General features: G+C 47.6%; 1 protein-coding gene across 1 annotated transcript in view; it reads right to left on the bottom strand.

The window, feature by feature from the left end:
* Positions 1 to 4,088: 4,088 nt before the first annotated feature.
* LUZP1 (leucine zipper protein 1) overlaps positions 4,089 to 27,226 on the bottom strand; it is a 28,554-nt gene continuing 5,416 nt past the window's right edge. The window contains exons 2-4 of the mRNA XM_041417334.1: positions 8,632 to 11,898; positions 5,440 to 5,604; positions 4,089 to 4,954 (exon numbers count right to left, since the gene is read on the bottom strand). Coding sequence (XP_041273268.1) covers positions 4,919 to 4,954; positions 5,440 to 5,604; positions 8,632 to 11,790 — 3,360 coding nt within the window. The 5' untranslated portion in view covers positions 11,791 to 11,898 and the 3' untranslated portion in view covers positions 4,089 to 4,918. The remainder of the gene's footprint in view (positions 4,955 to 5,439; positions 5,605 to 8,631; positions 11,899 to 27,226) is intronic.

Here is a 27,226-nt window from a genome sequence, read left to right on the forward strand (position 1 = left end):
ACAGGCAGTGCTAGCTGGGATGAGAGTAATGATAGGACATCCCCAGCCTGGAAATCCCTGCTTTGGGGCTGCTGTCTGATGTAGGGACATTGCTATAATGCCTTTGGTTGAATCTTTCTGCCTGGAAAGCTGGCACAGGGCTGAGTCCTGGCACAGCAACAGTCTGGCTGTGACCCTCTGCCTTAACCTGCAGCAGATCTGGTGATGCTTTGTCCACCTGGTCCCTGTGACACCAGGCTCGTGGCAAACATCCCCTGCTCCTAGAACCCCTCAGGTGGCACAGGCCATTCTCAGCAATCCTTGTCCAGCTCAGGGAGCCTCAGTGGAGAATGGCTGTGCACAACTTGCTAAGCTGTGCATGCACCATCCCTGCCTCAGATGCATCCTGGAACGGGCGTGTGCGATCTTCCTCAACCAAGGCACAAAAAGAAGTGCAAGGTGCTCAGCTCCAGCTGAGCCACCCTGCAGTGTGCACACACAGACAGACAGACAGACACACAACACACACTGTGCTGCCTCAGTGCACCCCCAAGCAATGGGCACTGCTGTAAACACCACATCACACCAGGTAAAAAGAGAAGAGTGTTTATTGGTTATATACTGTAGCACTGACAGTGTTTGAGTCAGGAGACATGCAGATAAGTGTGTGTTTACATTTGGCATGCAGACTAAGAGCAGTGTGTCGCTGGAGGGAGGTGAGCACCATCTGTATCCACTGCATGGGCAGCCTGGGGAGGAAAGTGCTGGCTTTCCTCTTCTCAGCATGCTGAGACAGGGCAAGTTCTAAGGGTGGAACACTGCTCATTGCTCTATTGGACACAAAGTTTATTTTAGGGGAAAAGGCAATACTGCAACCCTGGAAAATCTGCTTAACTTGGATGAACCTGTGATTATGAAAAGACTTCTTGCATTATTTGTCTTCTAACTAAGCTGCCCCACCCAAATATATGTTCACAAATACAAAAAAATAGATTTATTCTCTTAAAAATACATTCCATGCAGCCTGGAGTGCTGCTTCCCCAAAGCAGGAGCCGGCACTGCACGTGGGGCAGCCCAGGAGGATCCTTTGGGCCCTGGGTTCTGACCATGGGAGGCATCTGCTAACAATGGCTTTGTGTTCTGTTCACAGCTCAGCCTGGGGGCTGGCCTGAGCAGTGCCCTGATTGCTTCAGCCGTGTGCAAGGGTGGCAGAGATGAGAGGTCTACATTAGAGATGTATGTAGAGACCAGTGTGACTATTGCTTCAGTCTGTAGCTGGGAAATTGCTTGTGTCAAGTGTCTCTTGAAGCACCGAGGCACGTGGCTCTGCCCTGTGCTTCCTGCCCTTTTCCCTTGCTGGGGCCTGTCCCCGGGGGTGCACTGCACAGCTCCAGTGGCCAGGCTGTCACCCAGAACCTCGGAGGGGCTGGGCAGGCAGCTCTGCGGGCTGCAGAGGTGTTCCAGACGTGAAGCAGTGAGCTGCTGGGCCCTCAGAGCACTGGCTCTCCAAAAGGGACCAGCAACTGAGGTTCCTTGGGAGCAGCAAGCACTGACACACTTCCTCTGTACAGCAAATACATTTACAACTTTGGAATTACCCGAGGGCTTGATGCATGGCCTTGTGCATCATCAAGCCTACTGAAAAGCCGGTTATATTTATATGCTAAAATTACAAATACTTCTTCAGTGGTGGCAATATTTACACATATACTCTATTTTACAGCTGTTCAAAAAAAGTGTGCAATTCGAGTAAACACATTGTGTTTCCTGAAGTCATTGCTATAAGATTAATAATACAATCAGCTCCTATTGCACTCATTGACTAGAGGGCATGGCCCCTTTCCATACTAGGTAGGGTTTTCTTTCTCAGATATAATCTCAGCTGTGGTAAAAACAACCAGTGTGCAGTTACCAAGTGACATCTGTGTCCAGTATTTACAAGCAGTGAAACCGAGTCTAGAGCAGGAGTTCAAGGTATCTGCTGTAAAATAGTGAACAAATAACTGAGGCAGCTGGAGAAAGGAGAGACATCATCTGTGAGAAGCACCTGAAGACAGTGCCAGCAGCGCTGCGTTGCTGGGGCAATCGCTGGGGCTAAGCCAGCTGAGCAGCAGGGTAAAGCCCTCCCATTGCTCAGGCAAAGCCTGGTCCTGGCTGACAGAAGGAGAAAACTCAACAGCTCTTGCTGCTGGTGGTTCTTCCCTTGCACTTCAGGCCGAGTTCTCGGGGTGAGCTGGGGTTGAAGGTAAGCCGGTGTTCCGTGGGTAGGCACAGGAAGCTGCATTCACCGCACATGCTGACTCACAGGAAGGCAGAGATTTCCTCACCACAGCTGAAACCACTTCCCTTGGAAGGCTCCTTGGGAGCACCGTGCTAAGCCACATCCACGCCAGCAAGGCGAGGAGGAGAAGGCTGGTGGATGTGTAGGGACGTCCTGCGGCGCGTGGAGCCGTGTCCTGCAGCAGGATGGGGCTGGGCCGAGGGAGGGCGTTCAGGCACTGCCCGGTGATCCCTGTCCTCCTCGGGGCGTCCGTGCTGGCCCGCAGTTTGTGGGGAGCCCCACACCACGCAGGATCCTGGAGGCAGAACAGCAGTGCCAGCAGTGGCTCTCCCACAGCCACTGTGACTGCTGCAGGTGACAGCTGGAGAGCTGCTCCAGCAGGTTCAGGAATGTGCAGGTGGGATCCCTGTGACATCTGAAGAGGCAGGGACGTGCCAAGATGCCTCCCAGGGTGAGCAGGCAGGGACAGCGTGAGGCGTGTGGGCAGCTGAGGCAGCAGGGTTAGTCTGGAGGGGCACATGAGAAGAAGGGGCAGGGGCAGCAGCAGAGCAGGGCAGAGCTGGGCAGGCAGCAGGGCTCGGGGCAAGGGAAGCTGCTGCTGCCCAGGCAATGCCCTCCCTGGTTCTGGGAGCTGAACCTGGCACACAGCGAGTGCTGAGCAGAGCAGGGTGCTCAGGAAGGACACAGCCATTGCACAGGACTCTTACATCCACTGGCTTGAGACTGCACAATCCATAAGGATTGCCAATCCTTCCTGATAAACACAGGGCAGGGGGAGGCAGTAAGAAGTCTGAATTTAGCTTCAGAATTTCACTTTCTTTCATTTTTAGTTTGGAGTTTAATTTTTTTTTTCTCATTATCTCATTCTACTAGCACTACTATGTCAATGGTAAGAGAGAGCAGTTGATACAATTTATTTTAATATAATTTAAAATTAGAGCTGCCACTCAGTACTAATTTAAAAGCATCTTTTTGTCGTGTTATGCAAATTGACACACCTGTCATGACGTGTAAAAGAATAAAATGAAGGGTTAAAAATATACACTTGGGAAAACATCTTTAAAATTCCAAAAAGAAACTTTTTTTTTTCAAAAATAATTTTTCCCTTCCTCCAAACAATCTTTATAAAAAAATAATCATGTCACTAAAGCACATCCCTTTTATAGAAATGTTTTCATAGATATTTTGCAACCAGCTCTATTGGTTTCTTTTTTTTTCTTTTTTTTTTTTTTTCTGATTGATTTTCTTCTCAGAACTGAGGTGTGCATTTCCCAGGCCAGGGAGGAGCTGCAGTACAGGCAAGCAGATGGCTCTGGTACCTGCTCCTGCAGAGGTGGGATGTGGGCACAAGTGTGGGGTGCAGCTGTTGGGGTGCAGCTCTTCCCACAGCACCTCTGAAACAGATCAAGGACCTTTTCTGTCTGGAGCATTCTCCTTGTCCTGCTGCAGGGAGGGACAGGCAGCACTGGAGGTGCCAGCCCAGCAGCTGGGGATGGGATGGGATGGGAAGGAAGGACTGTCCAGCCCTGCTGTGAGAGCCAGGTGCAATCACCTTGCTCAGGACAGATGCTGCTGATGACCTGAGCACCTCCTGGAGCTGTGGGGACGTGTCTGCCCCACAGTGACACCAACTGACACCAAGTGGCCTGCAGGCACTGATGGGGGTGACACACAGCTCTGTGTTTGAGCAGTCTCTGACCATACCTGGGTCCCAGGCATGGCAGACAGGGCTTGAGGCACAGACCAAAGCTACCATAGATCACCTCAGGGTCCAATCCAGCTGTCTCCACCCTGTTTTGGGAAGGAACAATGACACTCTGCTTGTCTGTGAGGACAAGCACTTGTTTCTTTTTCTCATAGGGCTCAACTGCCTTGCACAAGCCCCGGAGTTGTTGCCTGCAGAGTGTAACACATAAAGCTCCAGATGAATGGCACCCTGGTCCCAGGCAGGAGGAGGTGTCACTGCTGTGTGGTCTGGCTCAGTGGATGACTTCTTGGTGCAGGATCTCAGCTGGTGATGAGTAGATCATGCAAAGCTTGTTGCAGAGAGTGACAGTGATAGGGAACCAACTCCAACATTTTCTGCTCTCCTTTCCTCTCAATTTGTAAAGTAACCAGTGGGGAACAGTCTCCTCTTGCCTAGAGACTAAGGGTGCTGGAAACACAGGTACTGAGGTGACCACCACCCCAGCCAGCAAGGGTGTATTAGGAGAATGCAAACTCCATATGAACTGAAAGCCTTCAGTTGTGGTGGACAGCTTCATGGGCTGGTGGATGTAACCACAGGGACACTGCTGGGATCTTGTGTGAACTCAAGTGAACAAAAGTTCTCTCTTGTGCAAGGAGTACCATTGTTCAGAGAGGCTAGGTAGTCAGAGTTTCCATATGGAGACAGACCTATCATCCTACAGGGAAGATTAAGATTGCAGGTACAGAGATGAGAAGTGGGAGTCCCCTGAGCAAAGTCTCTGCAGCTGCCTCTTCAGCAATGAAGAAAAAGAATTCACTGGTAAAGCTCCTGTACCTTTCAAATCGCATTACAAAACTGGTTTCAGGCTAGTTGAAGCCTCTGGAGAGGTTACAAACAGGTGTGATGCCTGTGAGCTTGGTACTATCCTGCCTCTTGCTTCACCATGGTCACTGAGCAGGGAATGCAGCTCATCTCCGAGACGTCCGGCCAGCCCGGGCAGCGCCCTGGAAGAGAAACCCACAAGGTCACAGCCTGCCCACAGCCCACTGCTGCCCCAGAGCATTTCTCCTTGCAGACAAGATTGCAATTCCCTTGGCAACCATCCCAAATCCCACCAGGACCACAGTCCTTAGCTGGCACAGCAGCAGGGGTATAGCAGCAAACACTCCAGTAGTAAAGCTGCCAGCTGAAGCAGGCACTCTGCTTTTATCTCTTTGAATGTTTTTTTCCATCCCTGATTGATCCAGGTACCAGAGGATGACTAGATGCAGTGCCACTTAGTTATCTGAGAATATTCTTAGCCATACAGCTTGCTGAAACAAGTTTATAAGAGAAAACACAGCAGCCACTCCACCCCTGGCAAGTGCTAACTTCAGACTTGATTTCTCCTACAAGAGTGGAGACTTTCTGGACAACTTCTCTACATTAGGTTACTGGGAGGTCAGTTCAGATATTGTATTCTTGCCTTGTAACTCCTTCCCTCACATACCTGCTCCTCTCCTTGGAGCCCTGGTGGTGCAGGGGAGGTGGATTCAGGGTCCTGCAGTTCCACCTTGGTGGCTGTCCTTTTGCCCAGAGCGTCAGCCTGGAGGAGGTACTCAGAAGAGCCATACTGCTTCCTCCTGGAACTGGACACAAAATCCTTGCTTTCATCCTGTGCAAAGGAGAATAAAAAGGGTTGGGATCCAGGGTCTGTGAAGGATCTGGAACAGCACTGGGGTCCTAGTGCCAGCTTTGCAGTGTAAGGTGTGAGCCTGAGTCCTTTTAGCAAGGAGGGACTTAAACCACCAGGCCAGCTCTGCCATGGCCTCATTTATGTGCTAGTTCATAAAGATCTTTTCTCAAGAACCATCCAGTAATTTTAACCCAAGTTATGGGTGCATGGTCACAAAACAGGACAGATCCCTTTAATGAAATTACTGAGGTCCAAAAGGAAAGATTCATTCTATTTTCTCTCCCCTGTCCAGTTTTGGAAGGGAGTGATAGAGAGGGGCCCTGGTGTGAGCCTGGCATCCAGCCAGGGTCAAGCCACTAGAGATGCCCTGTACATCAGTCCCCAAAGCAGGGGAGAGAAAGGGTGAGAGGCAGCACATCCCTGGCCACTGCCTGGGAGACCTTTCCAGCAGATGGACTTCTGCCATCTGAGGAAGTGCTGATGGCTTCCCTTGAAGACAAGGCTACCTTTAGAATTTTGCCAATTTATGCAGCAGACAGCCCAGCTCCAGTGATTAATGTCAGTGCATAAGAAAACCATGCATTCATCTGACATTGCTGCTGCCCATCTGCCCCCTGCCTCCAGCACATTTGCACTAATTTTCATCAAACGTCACACCAGAGGAATACAGACTCCACTCTGTGAAACATGAACCCCAACTCAATGACTGCTCGAGGTCCTGCACTGCCTCAGGTCTTTAGGGAGCTGGAGAAGGCTGGCTGCCAGCAGCAGAGGGAGCTGGTCCCCAGGCTGCAACACCCACTCATCCATCAGCAGCTCCTGCTCCCTGGGGCTCCCAAAGCAGCGTTCCAAAGAGTCAACACCCCCTGAAGCTTCATTAGAGACATTTTCCCAAATCAGCAATACACAAAGGGAAGGTTGCAATGAAAGAGAGAAAGATTTTGGCAAAAACAGCACAGATCCCACATTTCCCACATAAGATTCTCAGGGCAATGTCAGACTGTGGCTAGTGGAGCTGGAAGGAGGTGACAGTGATCATAGGACAGCTCTGTGCCCAGCCTTCAGCCAGGGAAAATAGCCACAACTTTAACTGAAACACAAATCCCAGCAGCCACATCTTTAACTGAGACACAAATCCCAGCAGAATCAAGCTGCTGTGATAATGAGGCATATTACAGGCCTGAAGATACCCCTCAAAGGGCTTTTTTCCAAGGGCACATGGAACAATTTAAGTTGCATACAATTTGCTATATCTAGTACAATTGAGTATCTGCAGTCTTTCAGATTAACTTCATACTCATAATTTACAAGCTAAAAACACACAATCCATGACCAAGAAGTGAGGTTTGTGGCTATGAGGTGACATGGGTGATTTTATTGCAAAGTCTGACATAGAGAGAGATCCCAAGCTCAGTTCTGTGTGAACCAACCATGTGGTTGCTCTCCTGACACAGGCAAGGCTGGAATCCAGCTAATCCTGGATATTTTTGGGTTGGCCAGGCAGAGATCAGGTCGCTCTGTCAGGTACACCTCAGCTGCTGTGAAGGTACACTGCACAGCTGGCAAATTTATCTGACAGCAACCTGGACAGCACCTGCAGAACACACTGCAGGGCTACACTCAGCCCTGGGTGGGCTGCCAGGAGGAAAACTGAAAAGAAATCCTTGAGTTCCCACTGCCTAGGGCTCTGCAACCAACCCCACATGAACTCAGCTGTAAGCAGAGATTGCTTCAGTTGTGAGAGTCAAGGCTGTGGGCAGAGTGAATTGGAACTCCTGGGATAAAGGACACCCCAGGAATGGATCTCTCATTTCCCAAGCACACAAACTGCTGTTCTGCAGAAGAACAACTTCAATCATATCAGCTCTGCTTGGAATCATGAATAAACAGAGCAGATTGCCTGTGACCCACCCTGGCCAGGGAGACAATGTATTCTCAGTTTCCAAATGTAGCTGGAAGGCCACCCTGTACTTTCTAACACCAGGCAATAGACTCTCTGCAAAGCTAAGAGAAAATTCTTCTGTGCTTCTCATAGCCAGTGAAGTGGAAGAGATTTGAAAATGTAAAACTCCTTGCCTATCTCCACCAGTTCATCTTTGTTAATGCCAAAGTAATTCAGTTATGAACCCATCCCCTCTGCCACCAGCCCTGTCAGATTATCCATTTTGCTTCCTCCTGCAGGCTGGCAATAGCAGAGCTGCTCAGAGTAGTGCTAAGTGAATAGCAGAGGCAGGAGCTGCAGCATGAACCAGTGTGGGTTTAGTGGCCAGAAGGGCACATGATGCCATGAGTTCAAGTGAAATCTGCCAGAGCCTGCAGCTCCAGTGGCAAGCACATCCCACCAGAGCAGCTGTCTGCATGTGCCACTGCTTCGAGTCAAAGGAACAGGGAAAGAGCACAGCTGTCCTTGTGGCTCTTGCTGCTTTTCAGGTGGAATATTGGCACAGAGCAAGGAGGGAGCAGCCTTGTGTTCCCAACCACCATCCACCTGTTTAGGGGATGCCCAGGAAGCATTTCCAGACCAGAGTCTGGTTTCACATGAGGAAACCATGAAGCTCTTACCAAAAGGAGCTCTATCTATCTCTACAACTGCCATTGGAGCTACAACTGTACCTCAGGCACAACCCCACTCAAATCTGCTCATTTCCATCATTTTTTCATTGCTACTCCAAATTTAAAATGCTACCTAAAGTGACTCTGAAAAGCATACCACGTCCTACTTAAGCTGTGACTACATCTTCTCTGATGCTACTATATAGTTATTCATATGGCATTACAAGACCCAAGCAGATGGATCTCATTTCAAGAAGGCTAAATCTGGTAATTCACACATGAGAAAGTTGTGGGCGCTGTGAATTGTGAACTCACTGAAGGAAGACAGCAGGAGCTGGGAGAGGCAGCACTTAGGACATAAGCTGTAAAATTTCAAATCATCATGCAGCCTACAACTAACAGGCAACTTGAAAAACCTCATCAACTGAAGAGTGTTGAAGACAGGACACTTACAGGTGGCGTGGTGCGCTGCCAAGCAGCAGCTGCTGCAGGGTCACTTGCATAGCTCCTGCGTGTCAGCAGCTCAGATGCACTTAAGTTACTTTTGGTCCTTCGGGACCCCAGCTCAGGGGCACCCCAAGAATTAGCTGTGGCACTTGTCCTGGATGAAGCCTGCTCCAGGAAGTCTGTTTTTGAACTACTCCCTTCCCCTTCTAAAAGGTCCACTGAGGATCTACACAAGTTTGTGGCACTGGAAGTTGCACTTTTCTCCACTTTGGTTTGAGAGTCCTCCAGGGAATGTAGGCCTTGTCTTGTTCTCCAGGAACTTCTGACAGTGACGTGCTTTGTTTCGGATGAACCTGCATCTGACGAGCCGTGGCTCTTCCAGCTGATTGTCTCCAAAGGTGTCTCACTGTTCCTCTCTGTCAGTTCAGAAGTCTTCAGCATAATGCTGCTTCTCGAGACCACTGTTTCAGCTTTACTTCTCAGCACTGCCTCTCCACCTCTGTCTGTCTCAGGTGACTTCAGAGCACTTCTATTAACTGACACCTCAAAGGGTGAAGGGGCATTGTTTGTTATTGATGGTGAAGGCTCATTTGAAGCAACTCTGATGTTGCTGGTGGCAACATGCCTTTCCTTTGCTGCTGTATCTGCAGTGGTCCTTGCAGCTGTTGGCTCAGAAGGAAAGATTGTGATGCTGCTTGTCATTTTATTTGTTACTGTTTTAAAAGTAGACTTCTGTTTTTCTGACTCTGCCTCTGAAACAGTCCCTCCCATGATTGCCTTCATATCCTTCTCCACAATTGCAGGTTTAATGATGGCTTTTGATCTCAGAGCTTCTCTAGGGCTGAAGGATCTTCTGGATTTCAGTTCTCCAGTGCTGGCATCAGATGGTTTTATGCACTTGGTAGAGTCTTCATCATTCACAGTTTTTTTGTCATTTTCAAAAAGTGATGCTCTAAAAACTCCCCTAGAATTGGAGAACTGCTTGGAACTGACTTTCTTTCTTGTCTCAAAATCTGACTGAGTGGTTGGTTTTTTGCCTCTTCCTGATTCTTCATCTGAATTAAATTTTTCCTGGTTACTCTGGATGGTTTTGGAGTCAGTTTTTAAACCCATATTTACATGATCTGTTGCTGAACTTGAAGACTGCTCGGTGCCTTCTTTATCAAGACCTGTGAGAATCTGCAGAATGTCTTCCTGACTCCTGGAGTGGTGGGAACGCTTTGTCAGCGTCGAAAGCTTCACACTTTCAAGTGATGTGTCTGCAGCTTCTTTTTCCTGGGAGATTAATGCCCTTTTAGCCCTCCCCTCTGAGGGCTGTCTGTGTGATGCAAAAGTGCTCACTGCTTCCACTTTAGAGCCAGCAGAGTCCGAGACTGACACGCTGGAGGACACGTGGTACCTGTATGCTGAGGCTGTGCCATTGGAAGAGCTGTGGCTGCCCCTTGTGAGCTGTGTATCCCCCAAGCACTCACTGACATCACCCTGACTTGTCTTCAGCTTCTCAGACACAGAACCCGTTGATTCTCCTTTGCTTGACCTTTCATCCCGTGTGTCAGCACCATTTTGGCAGTTCCCACGGAGCACCTGAGATGGCTTTTCCACCTTGGATCTCAGGCCTGTATCACCAACAGGTTTGGAAGGTGCTTTCCAAGACTTCTGCTCCTGTGCAGCAGGAGGATACCGGCTGAGCACAGATGGCTGCTCTTTGGATCTCTTCCCCTCATTCTGCATGATGCAGCCTTCCTTCTGACCAGAAGAAATAGTGGAAACTAAAGATTTCTCTTCCAGTCTTCTTGTATCTGTGACAGCAGTGTCTGAAAGGGCAGATGCACCAGAAGCTTTCCCTGCTCTTCTGCTCATTAAGCTTGGACTGGGCACCCGTTTCCCACCGTGGCTGTAGCTGTCATGACTGAGACAGAAGTCTCTGTTCCGTGCTCTCTCCCGGCGCTGCTGCGGGGAGAGCTCCCTTGGCTTGTGCTTAGCAGCTGCCAAATCAGTCATGACCCCCCTGTATTTAGGTCGGTCATGCTTTCCCCTGCTAGAAAAGCTTGTATCTTCATTTTCAACTTCTCCATTCTCCAGATCTTTCTGTTTCTTTATTTGCATTTTTATTTCTTCTAGCTGACCTGTTAAGAGTTTGTTTTTATTCTGCTCACTCAAGTAACTGTCTTGCAGATCATTATTTTTGGCTCTCACTTTTTTAAGTTCTTCTTCTAAAGATTCAAAATGTTTGATCTGAATTTTAAGTTTCTCAATTTCTTGGGTGAGATCTTTCACTTTGTTGTCTTCCTGGTTTTTATTCTTTTGGTTTTCTGATTTATTCCTGGTTTCATTTTCTACGTGTTTCAGGTAATCCACACTTCCCTTCCTCCTGGTCTCTTTAGAAGGCAGTGCAGAAGTCAAGTCATCTTCAATTCTCATATCATTTCTGTCCAGGAGATTGTTGGATGACCTTTCTAGCAAGTTGGATGCATTTCTAGTTTGATCTGCCCTATTTAGTTTATTGTTTTGTTCTAGTTTCTGTGTTAGCTCCTGGATTATTTTTTCATTTTGCTTTTCTCTTTCGTTAAAATGTTTTCTTTCTGTGATAAAGCTCAGGGCTAAGGATTTCAGCTTTTCTAGCTCAGCTGTTAAGGTCTGCTCAGTTTTATCCAGCCTGTCTTCAGATGATTCTAGTTCTTTCACTTTCACTCTAAGTATTTCTAATTCTGTGGATATCTTTTTGGTCAAGTTCTTTTCTTCATTGAGGCTAAGACACAGCTGTGTACAGTCATTCTTGCTCCTGCTGAAGGCCTCCTCCAGCTTCTCCAGCTCTGCCATTCTCCTCTGAAGGAGTTCAATTTCTGACTTCAGATCTCGAGTGAGGCTCTCCTCCTCTTCAAGCTTTTCTTTCATTAATCTGCAAAGCTCTTCAGCCTTCCTAATTTCTTCATCCTTGCCTTCAATTTTCAGCACTCTTTTCCTCAGGGCTTCAATGTCAGCCAGCATGCTGGAGTTGCTGCCTTCTGCCTGGATGACTTTGTCCTGGAGGTCAAGCAGTTCATCCTCTGCTTTCTGCAGATTTTTAGTTGCTTCCTCCAGTTCATCAAGGCGGCGACTCAGGCTCTGCAATTTGAAACGTAGGTGCCGATTTGAGGTTTCCTTGTAACCTGTACATTCTGCCATGATTATTTTATTCCTTTTAGAACAAAGCTTTTCTTAGTCTGGCTGAATGGTATACACCTCGTGTATTTCCAGTATGTTATTGTTCCTTTGAGTGGAGGCAATCTCACCCTGAAAGAAAAAATGCTCAAAATCAATATAAGAGCTGAGAATATAAATATAGTCACAGTTTAAGTTAGGCTGTCAATGTTTATATAAATAATTTTTTAATTAAACACATTTCTGAGTACTAAATTAAGTGAAATGAAATTGAAGAGAAGAGCCACAGTCCATTTACTTTGGTTATGCAGGGTTTCCAAAACCAGCCTGTTCCCCATAGCTAAGGGCAGGAAGTGTCCTCCCCTGCTGCCCTGCCCAGGTGGTTTGTGCACCACCAGAGGAGCCTCACCCAGGGCTCCACAGCTGCTCACAGGTGAGGTCCCAGGCTGTAGAGGGTCACACTTCTCCAGGACTCATGCCCCTGTACACCCATGCAGCAGACACCTCTCTTTCCAGCACTGCACCTCTCTTCTGAAGACACCTTAGTGATGAAGGTTCAGAAACCACAGACAGAATAAGAAAAAGGCAAATCCCAGCCATACAGTAACCACTGAGGATGGGGCAAGCCCCCCATGCTAGCTGGCAGATGGAGGGGACTGGGACCTGCTGCCATTTGACACTGCCAATATTTCTCCAGCATCTCAGGCTGCTCAGCAGAAATCTTCACCTGGGCTGTAGTCACATCCCAAGGACACCTTACCAGTGGAGTTTCAAGTTTCTCCCTCCCATTTCCAAAGCTGTTGTTGCCCTCGGCTGCCACCCACTCACCCACCCAGGAGATGAGCAGTTGTTTATGCCTCTCCTTGCTGCTGCTGAGCATGAGCAGCAATTAGAACACATCAGCACACTACACACTCAATGTGAACTCTTCCCAGCTCAGCTTAGAGCTGGCAGGGTGTTTTTAAACAACGCTTCTGTGCTTTGAGGGAGGAGCAGGAAGGGGCCCCTGGGCAGACCAGAATGGCCCCTGGGAGGTTCTGGAGTTCCCCTCTGGCACTCAGCATTAGCACTGTCCTGTCCTGGGCCTGAGGCACGGCCCAAAGCATGTGAGGATTACTGCAAACCTGAGTAGAGGTAGGATGACTGCAGCTCTTGAATCTGCACCCTTGCTCAGGCAGTGTGTCTTGGAACAGACTTGACCTCCAGAATTTTTGTGGACCTCTCTGCAGAGGAAACTCGCAGGAGTTTCCTATTACACAGCGTCAAGAAGTCATGACCAGGATGTGGGGAGGAGGCAGTGCCAGTAAGGGAGGCAGCAGCACTCTGACACACACCCTTGGGCTGGAGGTGATCCATTTCCAGGCAGGCAGGGGGCCCAGGCTGCACCCACCACGGGGACCCTCCTGGTGCACACTGGGCACCCTGTGGGACCCAGCTCCTGAAGGACCACTGGGGATTTGTGGGGGAATCACCATCCCACGTGGCTGGGCTCAGGCTCTTCCAGCCCCTGAAGGAGCACTGCAAACAGTTCCAGGAGAGGAACCTTGGTGTCCTGGTCGCAGCAGTGCACCCAGCCTTGGCCACAGGCCTGTCCCCTCCCTTGCACCATGGCCACGTCCTGCTCCTGGGCCACCTTCCCCCTCGCTGCCCACACACCGTGGAGGTCACTGCAGCTGCCTGCAGGCAGCAAAGGCTGTTCAGACCCCAGCAGAACCCCAGGAGAAATGTCACCAGAGCAGCACAGGAAAGGCCACAGCGAGCAGACTCCCAGTGCTCTGAAAACAAAAGCCTGTCCTTACCAGGCCAGGGGCTGGGAGTTAATGGTTAACCCAGCACCAGCTTCTGGCTGAAGCGAGAGCAGCCTCCTCCCCAGACAGCCAGAGCCCCAGGGAGGCAGATCTGCAGGGCTGGTGGCTGCTGCTGGATGTGGCATTGCTCCGGCACTGCCACAGGCTCCACACAGGCCGTGGGACATTCACAGAGCTGTTCAGAGCTACCAGAGATGGCTCTGGAACTTCCCAGAACCTCCCAGCTGACATGATTTACTGCCAGAGAGGAAAGAGGCTCAATTTAATTAGTTTAGTAAGGAGAAGGAGATGTAAAGCAATATCTACAAACAATAAGATCTACAAACAAAAGGATCTACAACAGATCTCCTAGCTGGAGGCTCTTTAACTTCCTGGCATAGCCAGAAGTAACCTCAGTGCTTGGAGACAGAACCAGACCAAATCAGTATTCCAAACAGAGTGCACATTTATAAGATTGAGGGGAATTGGCCAATATAAAATATTATCTCAGGTATACATAAATACACAGATATATAGGTATATACATCTGACTGCTTTGAAGTCACAATTTGAGTTAGGGCTTGGAGCAGAGAACTCAAGGGGAATTCCAACCTAAACTACTCTGGCTGTTTGTGACTGCCCTTCTCCAGTCTGTCAGTGGTACCAAAGTATCAGAACAAATGGTACAGGATTCAAACACTGGGACTATTACTAATGCTAATTAATATTGTGGGTGGATTTTTAAACAGGAGATGTTAAATAAATCTGATAAAGCTTGTAAATGTACTGAACAATCTGATATGGATGTATGGACTTCATATTTTTCTCTCTTTTGGAAAAGTAGCAATTCTCAGCCTACCTCTACCTTACAATGTTTGGAAAAAAACCCCATCAAATACCCAAACCAACAAAAAACCAAAACAAAGCCCCAAAAACCAAACAAACAAAAAACTCACCCCAAACCATTGAAAACCCACACACAAACAAAAAACCACAAACAACAACAAAAAAACCCCACTCAAAACTGAACAAACAAAAACCCAAACTGAAACAAAAAAAACACAGGAAGAAAAGAGGATGATAACTTTCACAAAAGCAAGTAAACTGCGGCAGTGGCAAATGTAGTAGGGGGAGTTCAGTTTAACAGAGCCATCTGAGTCAGCAATAAAATCAGATTAAAGACTGACAGGCCATATTCCTGGACACACTGCAAAGGCTCAATGGTCACAGCAGCAGCTGATGTACTCCTGCAGCTCAGGACAGCTCCTCTTGGCTGTACCAGAGGAAATACTGAACAGAAGCACAACAATAGAGATGATATTATTTTGTATGTGGCACTGGACTGCACATTTATACACCCAAGACTGATGCATCTCACTTGGCTGAGCTCCGGAGTCTTCTAGATTCAAAGAGAAAAAGATGCTCGGCTGTCTTCACCTGACCTTGCCAGGGAAACAGGACTTTCCACAGGAGGAGAACTCTTCCCCCACTGACAACAGAGGGAGCCCAGGCAGGGCTCAGGCACAGGTGTCTGCATGGCAATTCTCTCCCCCAGCAATGATGCCACTCTTTCTCCAGGCAATGCATCAAAAACATGAACTGAAAGCTGAGGAAAGCTTTGGAAAAGCTCAGAAAAGCAATCAAGTGTGTTTCTTGACTCTTTAAAACCTAAAGACCTGATTTCTCCTCAACAACAAGGGCAGTCCTGCATTAAGCCAAGAGGCACAATAGCATCCCTTTGGATGTGAGTTCTTGAAAGAACATTCTTCAAATGAGACATGTAGGAAGCCTGGGGAGTCTCCAACTACCTGCTACTCAAACAAAATATCAAGGCAAAATATGTGGCCATAACTACCTACAGGGAAAAAACACTTTGTCTGATCTAAAAGGCTTTTTATTAGAGCACATGGAGACAAACCCCAATTTCACACATTTTAACCAATTCAAAGCAGTAATCTAATACCAAACACTGCAGTGAATTTACCAGGATTCACTATGTAAATGACTCATTCTGATTCTACTTTCCCCCATAGATTTATCATTGGGTTTTCTGATCTTCTTCAATAAGTGTGCCTATCTCCTAACTACATTCATATTTATCATTATCAATTGCCTGCTCCCACAGTTTAAGGCAGACTGCCTTTGAGGGCTCTTCTGACTCTGCCTGGTTTTGGCTACACCATCCTGTTAAACAGCTGTGAGAATCCAGTGTTCAAGACATTTACTAGAGTCATAACTCTCAATTACCCTTCATGTTCTTAAAATTAATTTTTTTCTGCACACTCACTTCCGCTCATTATCTACAATTTTATGAAAATGTTTCTTTAGCAGAATCATTGGATTTAACTTCCCCATGAACTACTTTAAATTGCCTGCACAAAACACATGCAATCAGCTCACAGCTGTGAACAGAGGGAAAAAACCTCCAGCTAGAAACATTTGTGTTAGCTAAACACCTTATTAATTGGAAGATAAGAATCATCTATTTCAGAAACAGCAATTAAATGACTGCTACCTGAGACCTACTCACATCATCTCTGCCAGAGTTCCTGTGGCCTGCAGTGCTGTTTCTCTCCAGATGCACAGAAGCATCTTTCCCTACACATCATCTTCCGTGCTCTGATTTGGTTGTTGGGACGAGTCCCACAGGCACCCACTGCTCTTGATATCAGGATGTCCCCAAAACACTCACCTGGGAAAATAACTGGAACAGACTCCTACTGTGCCCTCTGTTATGCCAAATAAAAATGCAGCCAGCTGCCACACATCTGTCGAGTACTAGGAGACACTGACATCTTTCACAAGCACATTTTGCATCTAATCTTTGGGGTTTTTAATATTTTTGCTTGCACTTTTATACTGATAATGCCACATCCCTCACTGTGGCTGGGTGAGCCTGAGCTGCCAGTGATGGCACTGCTGGTGTGTCACAGCAGCCATCATCACAGCATGCATGATACATTTGGCTTTGCCCAATCCTACAGATGAATGAGAGTTATTAATGGCTTAGTCTGCAATCTCTTTTTACTAATTTATTTGTTTGCTCTTGAAGTTGCCAGGGTTTCCCATAGACTCTGGAGAGCAGCACTCATCAAAGGCAATAGAAAATCAATAGATTCAAGCACAGCTATAATCAGAGAACAGAAAGGCAATTTGCCTCATTGGAGTTTGGTCCGTGGGATCCTCTGTGTTGTGCAACCACACAGGCTGAGGTTTGCATTCCTCAGCTGACAGGTGGCCCACATTAAGGTGAGGAGCAGAGCAGGGCTATTGTCCATGTTCTTATGGATGCAACACTTATCTGGTACTCCTCCCTCCCCTTCCCCAAATGCTGGGGTGAACTTAGATCCCCCCTTTCTGTTTTCTGCTAAACTATTACTCAGAATATCCCTGCAAACTGTGTTTTTGCATTGAACACAATGCTAGGAGTCTCTGGATACACCTGGGGAAATGGAACCTTAGGCAATGCAGGTTCAAATTACATTAGGTGGCTGAGAGTCACTTCAGGCATGAGGACAGCTCTGAGGATGCACATCAGCAAAACCCGGGGTAGCAAGGAAGTTCCTCTGAGCAGTCCCCAATGGCCAAGCAGGTCAGGGAGAAGCTGATGAAACCATTCTCCTGTTCTAATGCATACTTTTCCATAGGTTAGATGTGTTGGTTGGATTCTGCCCCATGTGCACACACACCTGCAGTTTTAATTAAAAGGTTTCTGGTGTTGCATATGTAAGGAAGGGAGTGTGAACATGTCATGCTCACATACAAAAATGCTTGATGAATCATGCTTGTCTCACAGCTCAACGTGGCAAGAGCATCACTGGGACTTCTCTTCCCTGCCCCAGGGTGAAATGGGCTGGGAGGAGTTCAGCATGTCATTCTTCATTTGTGAAGTAAAATTTCTCTACCATCTATACAGAAAAGGGACACAGGTGTCACAAATTGCAGAAAATGGCAATACTGTGGCCAGAGCCTTCAAGTAGTTAAAAAGAGAAGGAAGGAAAGTTTTTCTTAATAAGATTTTGCCTTTTGCAAGTTCTTCCCAGCACCTGGTTCTTGACTTGACACAATGGCACACAGTCATGAGAACAGGAGAAAAACACTCAAGAAAAGAAAAAGGGTATAAAACAAGACAGACTGAACAAGAGCCAAAGTCCCCTATGTGACATCAACTCTGCATGCCACCTGCAGGCATTTAACAACCTGGGACAGCTGAGGAGGCAGATGATGTATTTGCTTACACAGGAAGGGGACAGGGGCTCCCTGGCCCCACTGAACACAAAGGCAAAGTGACTTTTGGGGATGCACATATTTTGAGGGAATTGTCTCAGAAATGGCTGCATCTAGTGGGAGAGGAAATTCTAAAATTCAGAAAAACTCAGCAATCTGGAAGTGAATTGACTATTGACCAATACGAGACTAGAGATGTGAAATGATGAGACAGCAGTCAAAAATAACCACAGTGACCACAATGTTCAAGGAAACTCAAATTATGACACCAAATAGCATCCACAGCAATGTGAGACACTGCAGCAGGCTCTGCAGATGCCAGAGAGGATCTGGCACATCACTGAGTCACACTGACCCTACGTCAACACTCCAATCACCCAGTGAACTCCTCAGCATTGCTCTTCTCCTTGCAATATAAAATAAGGTTCCCTATATGGAGCTGGCAGGGCCAAACAAAAGCAGCAGAGCATAAAGCCACCCAGGGCTGCTCACAGCAGATGCTCTGAGTAGCACTGGGGTTTGAGCAGCTGTGCTTTACTGTGCACAGCACAGCAGAGACTCTGCTTTCCTCCACAAAGCCACTCTCCTCCAGCTCCCCCTTGAAATCACTGCTTGATTCACACTGGAAGGACTCACTGAAAGCAGCTCTGAGCATTTGCTGACCAGGTGCAGCATCTTCCTTTCAGCAACACAGAACAGTGTGAACCTGCACAAGTGCCAAAGAGAGAGCTGCTAGTGGCATCCTTGCCCTGGGAGCTCCATGGCAAGGAAGATGTTACCCATGCTCTGGGGCTCTTGATCAGAAATGGACTGATACTTCCAAAGCCCCTCAGCATGCTACTCCTGTGTGCCATCCTGCACTGGAATGAAAGCTGAGAAAGATGTTTTATTTCTTCCCATGCTGCCACTTGTACTGTCCTCAGAAGCAGATTTTACTGTCACATTTGATTTCACAAACACTATGCAGGCATCTCTTCAGCGAGTCACAAACTTGGCAGCATCCTGCAGATGGCATGGGAAAAGCAGCCCCAGCTCAGTGGTGCTTTTGTAATAATTACTGGACACAGAAGTCTCCCACCTCCTTCACCCTCCTTCCCTCCCTGCCATCTCCATCAAGCTCAGTTTTGAAAGGACTTCAGGGACCATGGCTCTCACCATCGCTTCAGCCCCGAAATATGTGCCAGAAATGAATGAAATTATATGCCAAAGATTATTGAATGTGAAGAACCCAAAGTTCTGTGACTCAGGACATCCCTGGAAGCAGACAATAGGGAAACACATATTCATTATTTTCATGCTCCTCCCCAACATCTGGTTTGGGCTCCAGGTACAGCTAGGATGCTGAGGAGACAGGCACTTCTGCTGGACCTACAGTGCCTTCTCCTCTGTTCCTTTTCTTCTCTCCTGCATCACTGTATCTTTTGTGCTTCTCAAAATTCCCATTATTCCCAAATATTCTGCAAAGAGTAAAAGCTCTTCTCAGACTTCTCTTCCACATTGTCACTTGACTCTTGAACTTGCTCTTCTACCCTCTTCATCTGGCCACTATAAATCTTACCTTTCAAGCACAGTGTTACTCCCCCCACCCTCTTCTGAAATGCCTGTGCTGAAGGCTGGGCCAGTACCATCAATCCCAGTTCCTGCTGGGAACTGGGTGTTTTCCCTCCCTTGTCCCATCCTGGTGCCTTCTGCTTGTCTTTGGCTGGGCTCACTCTGTTCAGTGCCCTACTTCTGCTTGTATGCAGTGGTACACTAGGGAACTTCTTGCTGCATGATGTTGTGGAAGCTAGAAGTCCTCATGGGTTCATAAAGCAGCAATTAGATACATTCATGGAAGAAAAATCCCTCAAGGTCATCCCTACAGAGACCCACTCCTAGTTCAGCAAGACCACTGAGACAACTTGCAGGTTGGAAGAATTCTTTGATCTGCATGGTTGCACACTTCCCCTGTCACTCTCCCTCCTTCCTAGGTGTCCATTTCCAGCATTGTTCTCATCCACCAGAGCTTTTATTATCTTCTTGAGCTCCTTTATTGTCCTGTCATAAATGCTTGTCCAGGTGAAACTGCACATGTGACAAGTACCACACTGCAAATTGGCTACACACCCAAAAGCACACAATTTTTTTCATCCAGCAGCATCTACAGAGCTGGGAAAGGCCTGCCTGGTACAATACACTTAATAAGATTAACTTCAAGTATTCATAACCATCTTTAAATCATTTTGCTGATTAGGCATAGGCAGCTCTAACCTTCACATTCTTCCTAACACTATACCCAAGAGCCACATGGCTACACACATATCCCTGTTGGCATGAAAATTATGGAGTATTGTGTGTTTCTCTGCATCCTGTCTGACACAGGGCACATTCCATTCTCCTAACAGAGTAGAAGGACATCTGAGCCAGCTTTGCAGGAACACTCCTTTGATTGCTGTGAGTTTTTCTGGCTAAAAGATTGGCTCAGGCACTCAGAGGTTTCCATGTAGATCCCTACAACACCCTGCAGAAAACTGGGATTAACCAAAGGTCCTCCCAAATAAACAAGCTCATGAACTCTGTAGCACAGATAACCAGCTACTCTTGTGACTTTCTCCCTGAAAGAATTCATTCAATTAAGTTTGTAAGAGCCAAAAGGAAAGCTTTTCAGCTCTCTTACAGCTGCCACAGCTACTGCCTCTCCTGGACTGCTGCAGCTCCCAGTCCATCCATTTTCTGCCTTGGACAAAAATGAAAGGACAGGCAGGCAACCAGCCTGTGGGTGGTACCTGTGCACCCAAAATGTAGTCTGCTAGAGCTGTGCCTTCAACACATAAATATTCAGGCATTCCCCACAGACAAAAAAAGTCTGCAGCACTGTCAGATAATCACCCAGCTGATCCCAGTTTGTAAAGCCAGGTGGATGAATGGCCTCCTGGAGACTGCACTGTCATCAGTAACCAAGAAGAGCATTAGGGTGCACCTGTACCAGTACATGAGCCTGGCTTAGGTCTGTCCTTTGTGCCAAGGCCAACTGGCACAGAACAACCCCTGCCCTCTGAAACCTGCTTTGCCTCCAAACATGACAGACCTTGTCTGGGAAGATCCAGGCCAAGCCATGCCAAGAACTGTACAAACATAAGGCAGCAGTGATGTGATCAGGATTGTCCCCACTCCTTAGCACTAGAAGGGAAGATCTTTTGGGAACAGCTTAGACTCTCAACTTTAACTCCACTTCAGGAAAGGTGCCCTGTCCTTTCTGCACACCTTGCCCTGCACTTCCTTCTGCTCCGTGCACACAGGGTTTTGTTCTGAGCAGGTCCAGCAGGCACTGCACAGACCCTCAGACTGATGGCATGGCAGCACAAGGAAATAAAATGTGACCTGAAATAAAAATGATCAATCATATTTCAGTGTCTAAATTTTAATTTTCCATTAATCTTTAGTAACAGCCCTGTAAATCAATGATTCTAAGCAGACATCTAAGACTAATTACTCTGATACAATTCAATATTCAAGCATAAGCCCAGTTTTAATTTCTGTCTTGTAGGTCAACTTTATAAGTCATTAGCATTGCTATCCACCCATTGAAAAGAACAGCCCTACCACTAGAAAGAAACATGATCATGAGAAGTCTCCCAAATCAGTAGGAGTTTTACCCCAAGTCTCTGCAGAGCTGCTCTTGCTGAGGGGATCCCTCTTTCGGCTGTGAGAAGCTTGCCCTGGCCTGGCTAACACCTGACACAGCCTCCCCCATGCAAATCCACAACTTGCCCTGCTTAGTGCAGATGCAGAAGATTAAATTGCTGGCACATTTTCAGGACCCTGCCCAGGGATAGATGGACAGCAGTACTTCTGCAGGCATGCTCAGCAGCCTGGTCTGCCCTGTGCTTGCAGCTGAAATGCAAAGGGCTGAACAAAGTCTGCAATTAGCAGCAATTCAGACCCATGGAAGGGCCCCTGAGGAAGCCAAGGAATCTGATTCAGGTTACAGGTGCCACTGCTTCTGCTCTTGGAGCAAACCAGGGCATAGATTTGAAGTGTAAACTCCTGGTGAGAGGGCTGTGTGTTAGGGGAGCTGCAGTGCCTGGCATGCAGGCACGCTGGCAGGGGCAGCACTGCAGCAGCTCAAGAGTGTGCTGGAGCTCACTGCAGCTGTGCCACTCTGCAGCTTTTGGACAAACATTTGTTAGAGATGTGGGAGAGACTAGCAGCACGCCTCAGCTCAGCACCTGGGGAACAGAAGGGTTAACATTGCTGTCAAGAAAAGTCCAGGAGGAACCTGTGAGCCATTAGAAATGCCTCTGGCCAGCTTGGGTTACAGCAGCAGCATCACTTCCAGCTTGAGGCAAACCTTTTGGCCGCAATTCATGAAATCCACACGCTCTGAAGCAAGACACCGGGTGCTGTTACCAAACCAAGGTGCCATCACCAGCTCAGGGTCTCTTCCAGAGCTGCAGGAGCAGCAGCTGAACCCAGCAAGCGCCCAGGACAGCGAGCAGGCAGGCAAGACAGGGCACGATGCTGCAGCAGGACGCCCTTCCACCAGCCAGGTACCCACGCACCGCAGGCACTGACTCACAGGCAGGGCAGCCAAAGCCTGGCTGAGTTCTCCCCAGAGCCTTGTGAACTGGGTGGACCACGGGCACAGAGTCTCACAACCACTTGCTCAGGTAAATGAAGGCTGGCTGGCTAACCAACACACCCTGAGTAATCTCTACATCCTTCAAGGCCGCCCAATACAAACAGCTGGTAACTCTGTCCCCTGTTAGTATTTGCTGTACCACAAATACTAATTGTGATCCTGGACTCCCTTATAACAACCAGCTTTTTTTTCCTCTCTGAGCTCCCAACCTGCAGCTTTTTTGTTCACTGGCAAGTGTGAAGTCAAATGAAAGGAAGTATTCAGGAACTTAAAAATGTCTTATAAATCACTCTTAAATATGATTTTCTCAATGAGGACAGCTGGGTGGATTGGAAGATCCTAAGAGTAGTCTTTGTGTTCAATTTATTGCTGAAAATACCCTCAGGTAACAAAAAAGTAAATAAAATAATGTTTACAAACAGGAACATGCTGCTGTTGTGAGAGCATGCTTGTAGCTGTGGGGACTTGAACCTCAAAACTAACACTCCATGGACAATGGGGAGACTCCAAGACAAGCTGCCAAGATGGTGTTATGACACTGGGCAGCACTGCCACTGAAAACTGCCCACTTGAAAGCCTTGATGAATTTATGGATGGAATACATTCACTTGCAGGCTGAGCCTCTCAAAATGACAACAGGCATTTCACACACAGACACACAGCATTGTGCCAGGACCAGGGCAAGCAGGACATAAAGGTGAGGGCACCTCATTGCCCTAGCAGGCAGAGACCAGCCACATACCCTGCACCACACACTCTGCTCTGGGAAGAGCTGCAAGGGCAACTGAAACTCTCCATAAGCCAGAGGTCCAAGGTCTGGTAACTGTCTGGGGCATTCAGCAGCCACTGTTGGGATTCTCCTTAATGCAGAGAGATACCTGGCCTCTGCTCCTTCTTTCCAAAAATGGGCCAGAGTAATTCCCCACATGCCTGGGGAAAAGTGTCTCCTTTGACTAGGGAGGGCACTGAAACAGCAGAACAGCTGTAACTTCCCAGAGAGACCATCCTCAGCACCCAGCTGCCTCCTTCAGTAGGCAGCTAAGAAGCTGTTGAGTCAGAAGCGTGGGACAGGATTTCCATCAGGAAGGTCCTGAGCCATACCTCTTCCAAGGCTGAATAACATCACCAACTTTAAAGTTCTTCCATCTCCCACCAGTTTCTTGTTGATAGGACATGAAAGGGTTAAAGATGCCACTCCACTCATGACTACCATGGGGAAACTTTGTTCCAAATTCTCCATTTCATGCTGCTAGAAGACCAACAATCTTGAATTACCTTGTATTAAACAAGGCAGTTCTACAGAGCAGCTTGCATTTGCTTTTAAGTCCACTGGTTATCCAAGGCTGTCAACTAATGGACAACAGACAGACAAATTCTACTGCTCCTGGAGCACAGGTACTCCTGCAAGCATTACACAAGATGCTAATGACAAAATCTGCAGGCTTAATGCCAAGCATTAATTTATCTGAATCCTATCCTAAATGAAGATCAGAGCCAAGAGGGCATATGCTTTTCTTGCAGCATGTTGAAGAAGTGGAGAGTGAGAAATAGAGCATGACACAAAAATGGCAGCAGAGGATCCCCTCCAGGACACTGTGCTCACTTGCATTGTTATTTACATGTTTTTTCCCCTTGTACTCCCTGGACTGAAGGAAGGAAGGATGTTTCATAGGAAGGAAGCACTGGTGTGGCTGTACTGAGACAGGACCACACTGCTTCCCCACCATGCTGCTCCTTTCTACAGAGGAGGGAAAGAGTAGAGAATTCACATTTTCTCTTTCATCTTTGTTAGCAGTAAGGAGAGGAAGCTAACCTCAGTCCAGCTCTGATTTCAAACAGGGTTAGTGTCCAAGGCTGGAGCAGGTTGCTCAGGACTGCATTAAGTTGTGAAAATCTCCAGGGTGAGAAATGCCCCAACCCCTTGGCCCTTGTTTCCTGTCAGAACAACATCAGGGAGAAAATTATTTTCCTTTATGTTCAGTCAGAATTTACCATGCTGTCACTTTCTGCATCTGGAATGGGGCAATACCCAGCATCAGTTCAGACTGGTGGATGAACGGATTGAGAGCAGTCCTGCAGAGACAGACTTGGGGGTATTGGTGGACAAAAAATTGGACATGACCCAGAAATGTGTGCTTGTAGCCTAGAAAGCCAACAGTGGTCCCAGGCTGCATCAAAAAAATTATGGTCAGCAGGTTAAGGGAAGTGATTCTCCTGCTCTGCTCTCATGAGACCCCACCTGGAGCACTACATCTGGAGTTCTGGTGTCCTCAGAAAGACTACAGTGGGTTCACAAGTGGCTACAAAAAAAAAAAAAAAAAAAAAAAAAAAAAAAAAAAAAAAAAAAGCCAAGGGCTGTAATACTTCAGTGAAGAAGGGCTGAGAGAGTTGGGGTTGTTCAGTCTGGAAAAGAGGAGACTCTGGGGAGACCTTATAGTGGCCTTTCAATATATAAAGAGGGTTTATAAGAAAGACACAGACAGACTTTTGCCATGCACTGTAGTGATGGGATGTGGGCACTGGTTTCAAACTAAGAGAGTAGGTTAAGATTGGATATTAGGAAGAAATTTTTCCTTGTGAAGGTGGTGAGTCACTGGCACAAGCTGCCCAAAGAAGCTGTGGATGCTCCATCCCAGCAAGTGTCCAAGGTTACATTGGATGGGGCTTTAGGCAACCTGGTCTAGTGAAATATCCATCTGAATGTCATGATACTTAAGACATCTCACCAGTACTGAGCAGAAAAGAACAGCCTTCTCTTGATCTGCCTCACAGGCAGTCACTGCTCTGCTGCCATTGCTTTGCTAAGCCTGTCCAGCTTGCTGCTGCCATTCTTGCTTTTGCAGAGAGAGATGCTCTGTGTGCCCCATCACCTCACACACAGCTGGGTTCCAAAGCAAGGACTGTGCTGAACTCCCAGCCACATGCCCCAGCAGTTGCAGCAGTCACTAGAGGCACACAGGGCAGAGATTACAAAAAATAAATAAAAAAGCTTTGCAAATCAGCTGAAAGCGTAGGCAGCTGAGGAAAAGTGAATGGAGATGATCTGTGTGTAAGGACTTGGGAGCGTATTCCTGTTGTAAGGCAGCCAGAGAAAGCAAGCTAGAGAATGGGGCTTGCCACTCCTGCTGCTGCAGGAGGGGAATGAGGGGCAGGTGACCCAGTCCCAAGGAGTGCCACCGGGCAATCAAGGCAGTCAGCAGGGCACAGCTGTTTCCCTGCACTCAGCAGTTGCTGTTTCTCTCTGCCTGCACCTCCAGCCAGCCCCTAAGCCCAGCTCTCACACACCAGCTACCAGCAGCCTGTTTGTGCTCTGTGCTCTGCAGAGAGCACACCCCAAAGAGCCTCCCCATCTTCCCATCTGCTGGAAAAGAGTTCCCCACCTCCACAGCAGCATTGTTCCTGCAGTCACCTTCAAACACACACAATTTCACAGCTTCCCCAAAGCACTGTTACCTTCACAGCCCCTCTGACAGTGGTTACGGACAAAAGGAAAATATCTATTCCAAACTGGGCTTCTTGCTCCCAGGCTCTGCCCAATGCATAAAAGGTAACATCCAGAAAATTTTAGAGCATATGCAGGCAGTTTACAATATACTAACAGCCAAAACTCACACAGAAACATCAACACCCACGTTACACAGGATACCTTTATGCAAGGACATTAGTCATACTCAGCAACATTAAAAACAATCTTGAAGAGCAGCTATACAGAATAGGATGCAGACAGAAGAGTGAGAGACTTCATTAGGAATTCTCAATTGCTTCAAGTTCAAATTCTCACCACAAAGCAGTACTAGTAGTTATTTATTATCACCCAGGAATAATTGTTTCCCAGTAAAAACAGACATATTTCCAAATGATTCACACTACCTGAGAAATTAATGTTTTTGCAGCTCTGTTCCAGATCCTAGGTCAGGAATCTCCATTCTATTCCAGTAAATTCCACTAAGATATCACATGTAACAACAAGTTCTTGAAGAAGTTTCATCAGATTTTCCCTTTAAGGTAACCCACTGCACTCCCACGTGAGGCACAGGCACCTCAAAGGCACAAGCAGCTGAAAGTGCTGCAGTGGAATCAGATGATCAAGACAACCTTGGAGCCTCTGCAGCCTCGAAACATATCCTGTGATTTTCAGATCAATCCAGCGGGGAAGACACGAGCCAGTGCTGAACCTTAAGAGCCAGATAATGCTTCTAGAAGCAATTTTAATTAGTTCAATTCTGAGAATGAATGTGCCTGACAGATTTTGCTGCAACACGTACGGAGGGTGCAGCACTGCAGCAAAAGCTGTCACTCCCATCTGTGCCGAGCTGTGCGGCATGCAGCACGGGTGGCAGGGCTGACGACACCAACCATCAGAACCACCCTTGCTGCACAGCCCAGAGCTACCTTGCTGCAAGCGCTGCATTGCATGCAGCAACAGAGGAAAATGTGAGAAGTAAGCATTCAAGGTAAAGAGAAACATTCTTGAGCTAATTAAAGAGTTGCTTGAGCTTATGTTCATCGTGATCAGTCATGCAGAAAGACATTTTCAGCTTAGGATGAAGCTACCAATTTTAGAGGTCAGTTAGAACACTGCAACACTTACACAAGAAGGAGGAACACAGGCCCTGCCATGTCACACAGCAACATGCTCCTCTTTTGCTCCCACACCACCTTTACCTACCCTGGCACTTGCACTTCCAGTGCAGGGTACTTGCTGTCACCTGCTCCAGAACCCTCAGGGGAGATGGGAGCAGTCACTGGGATCACCTGCTGCATGCTGCCCACTGGCTCCCAGAGTGGGAGAGCTGCTGTCCTGGAGCAGAGGTGACGTGTGTCA

The sequence above is a fragment of the Onychostruthus taczanowskii genome, unplaced genomic scaffold (assembly GCF_017590055.1).
Source record: "Onychostruthus taczanowskii isolate IOZ18803 unplaced genomic scaffold, ASM1759005v1 scaffold56, whole genome shotgun sequence".
NCBI classification, from domain to species: Eukaryota; Metazoa; Chordata; class Aves; order Passeriformes; family Passeridae; genus Onychostruthus; species Onychostruthus taczanowskii.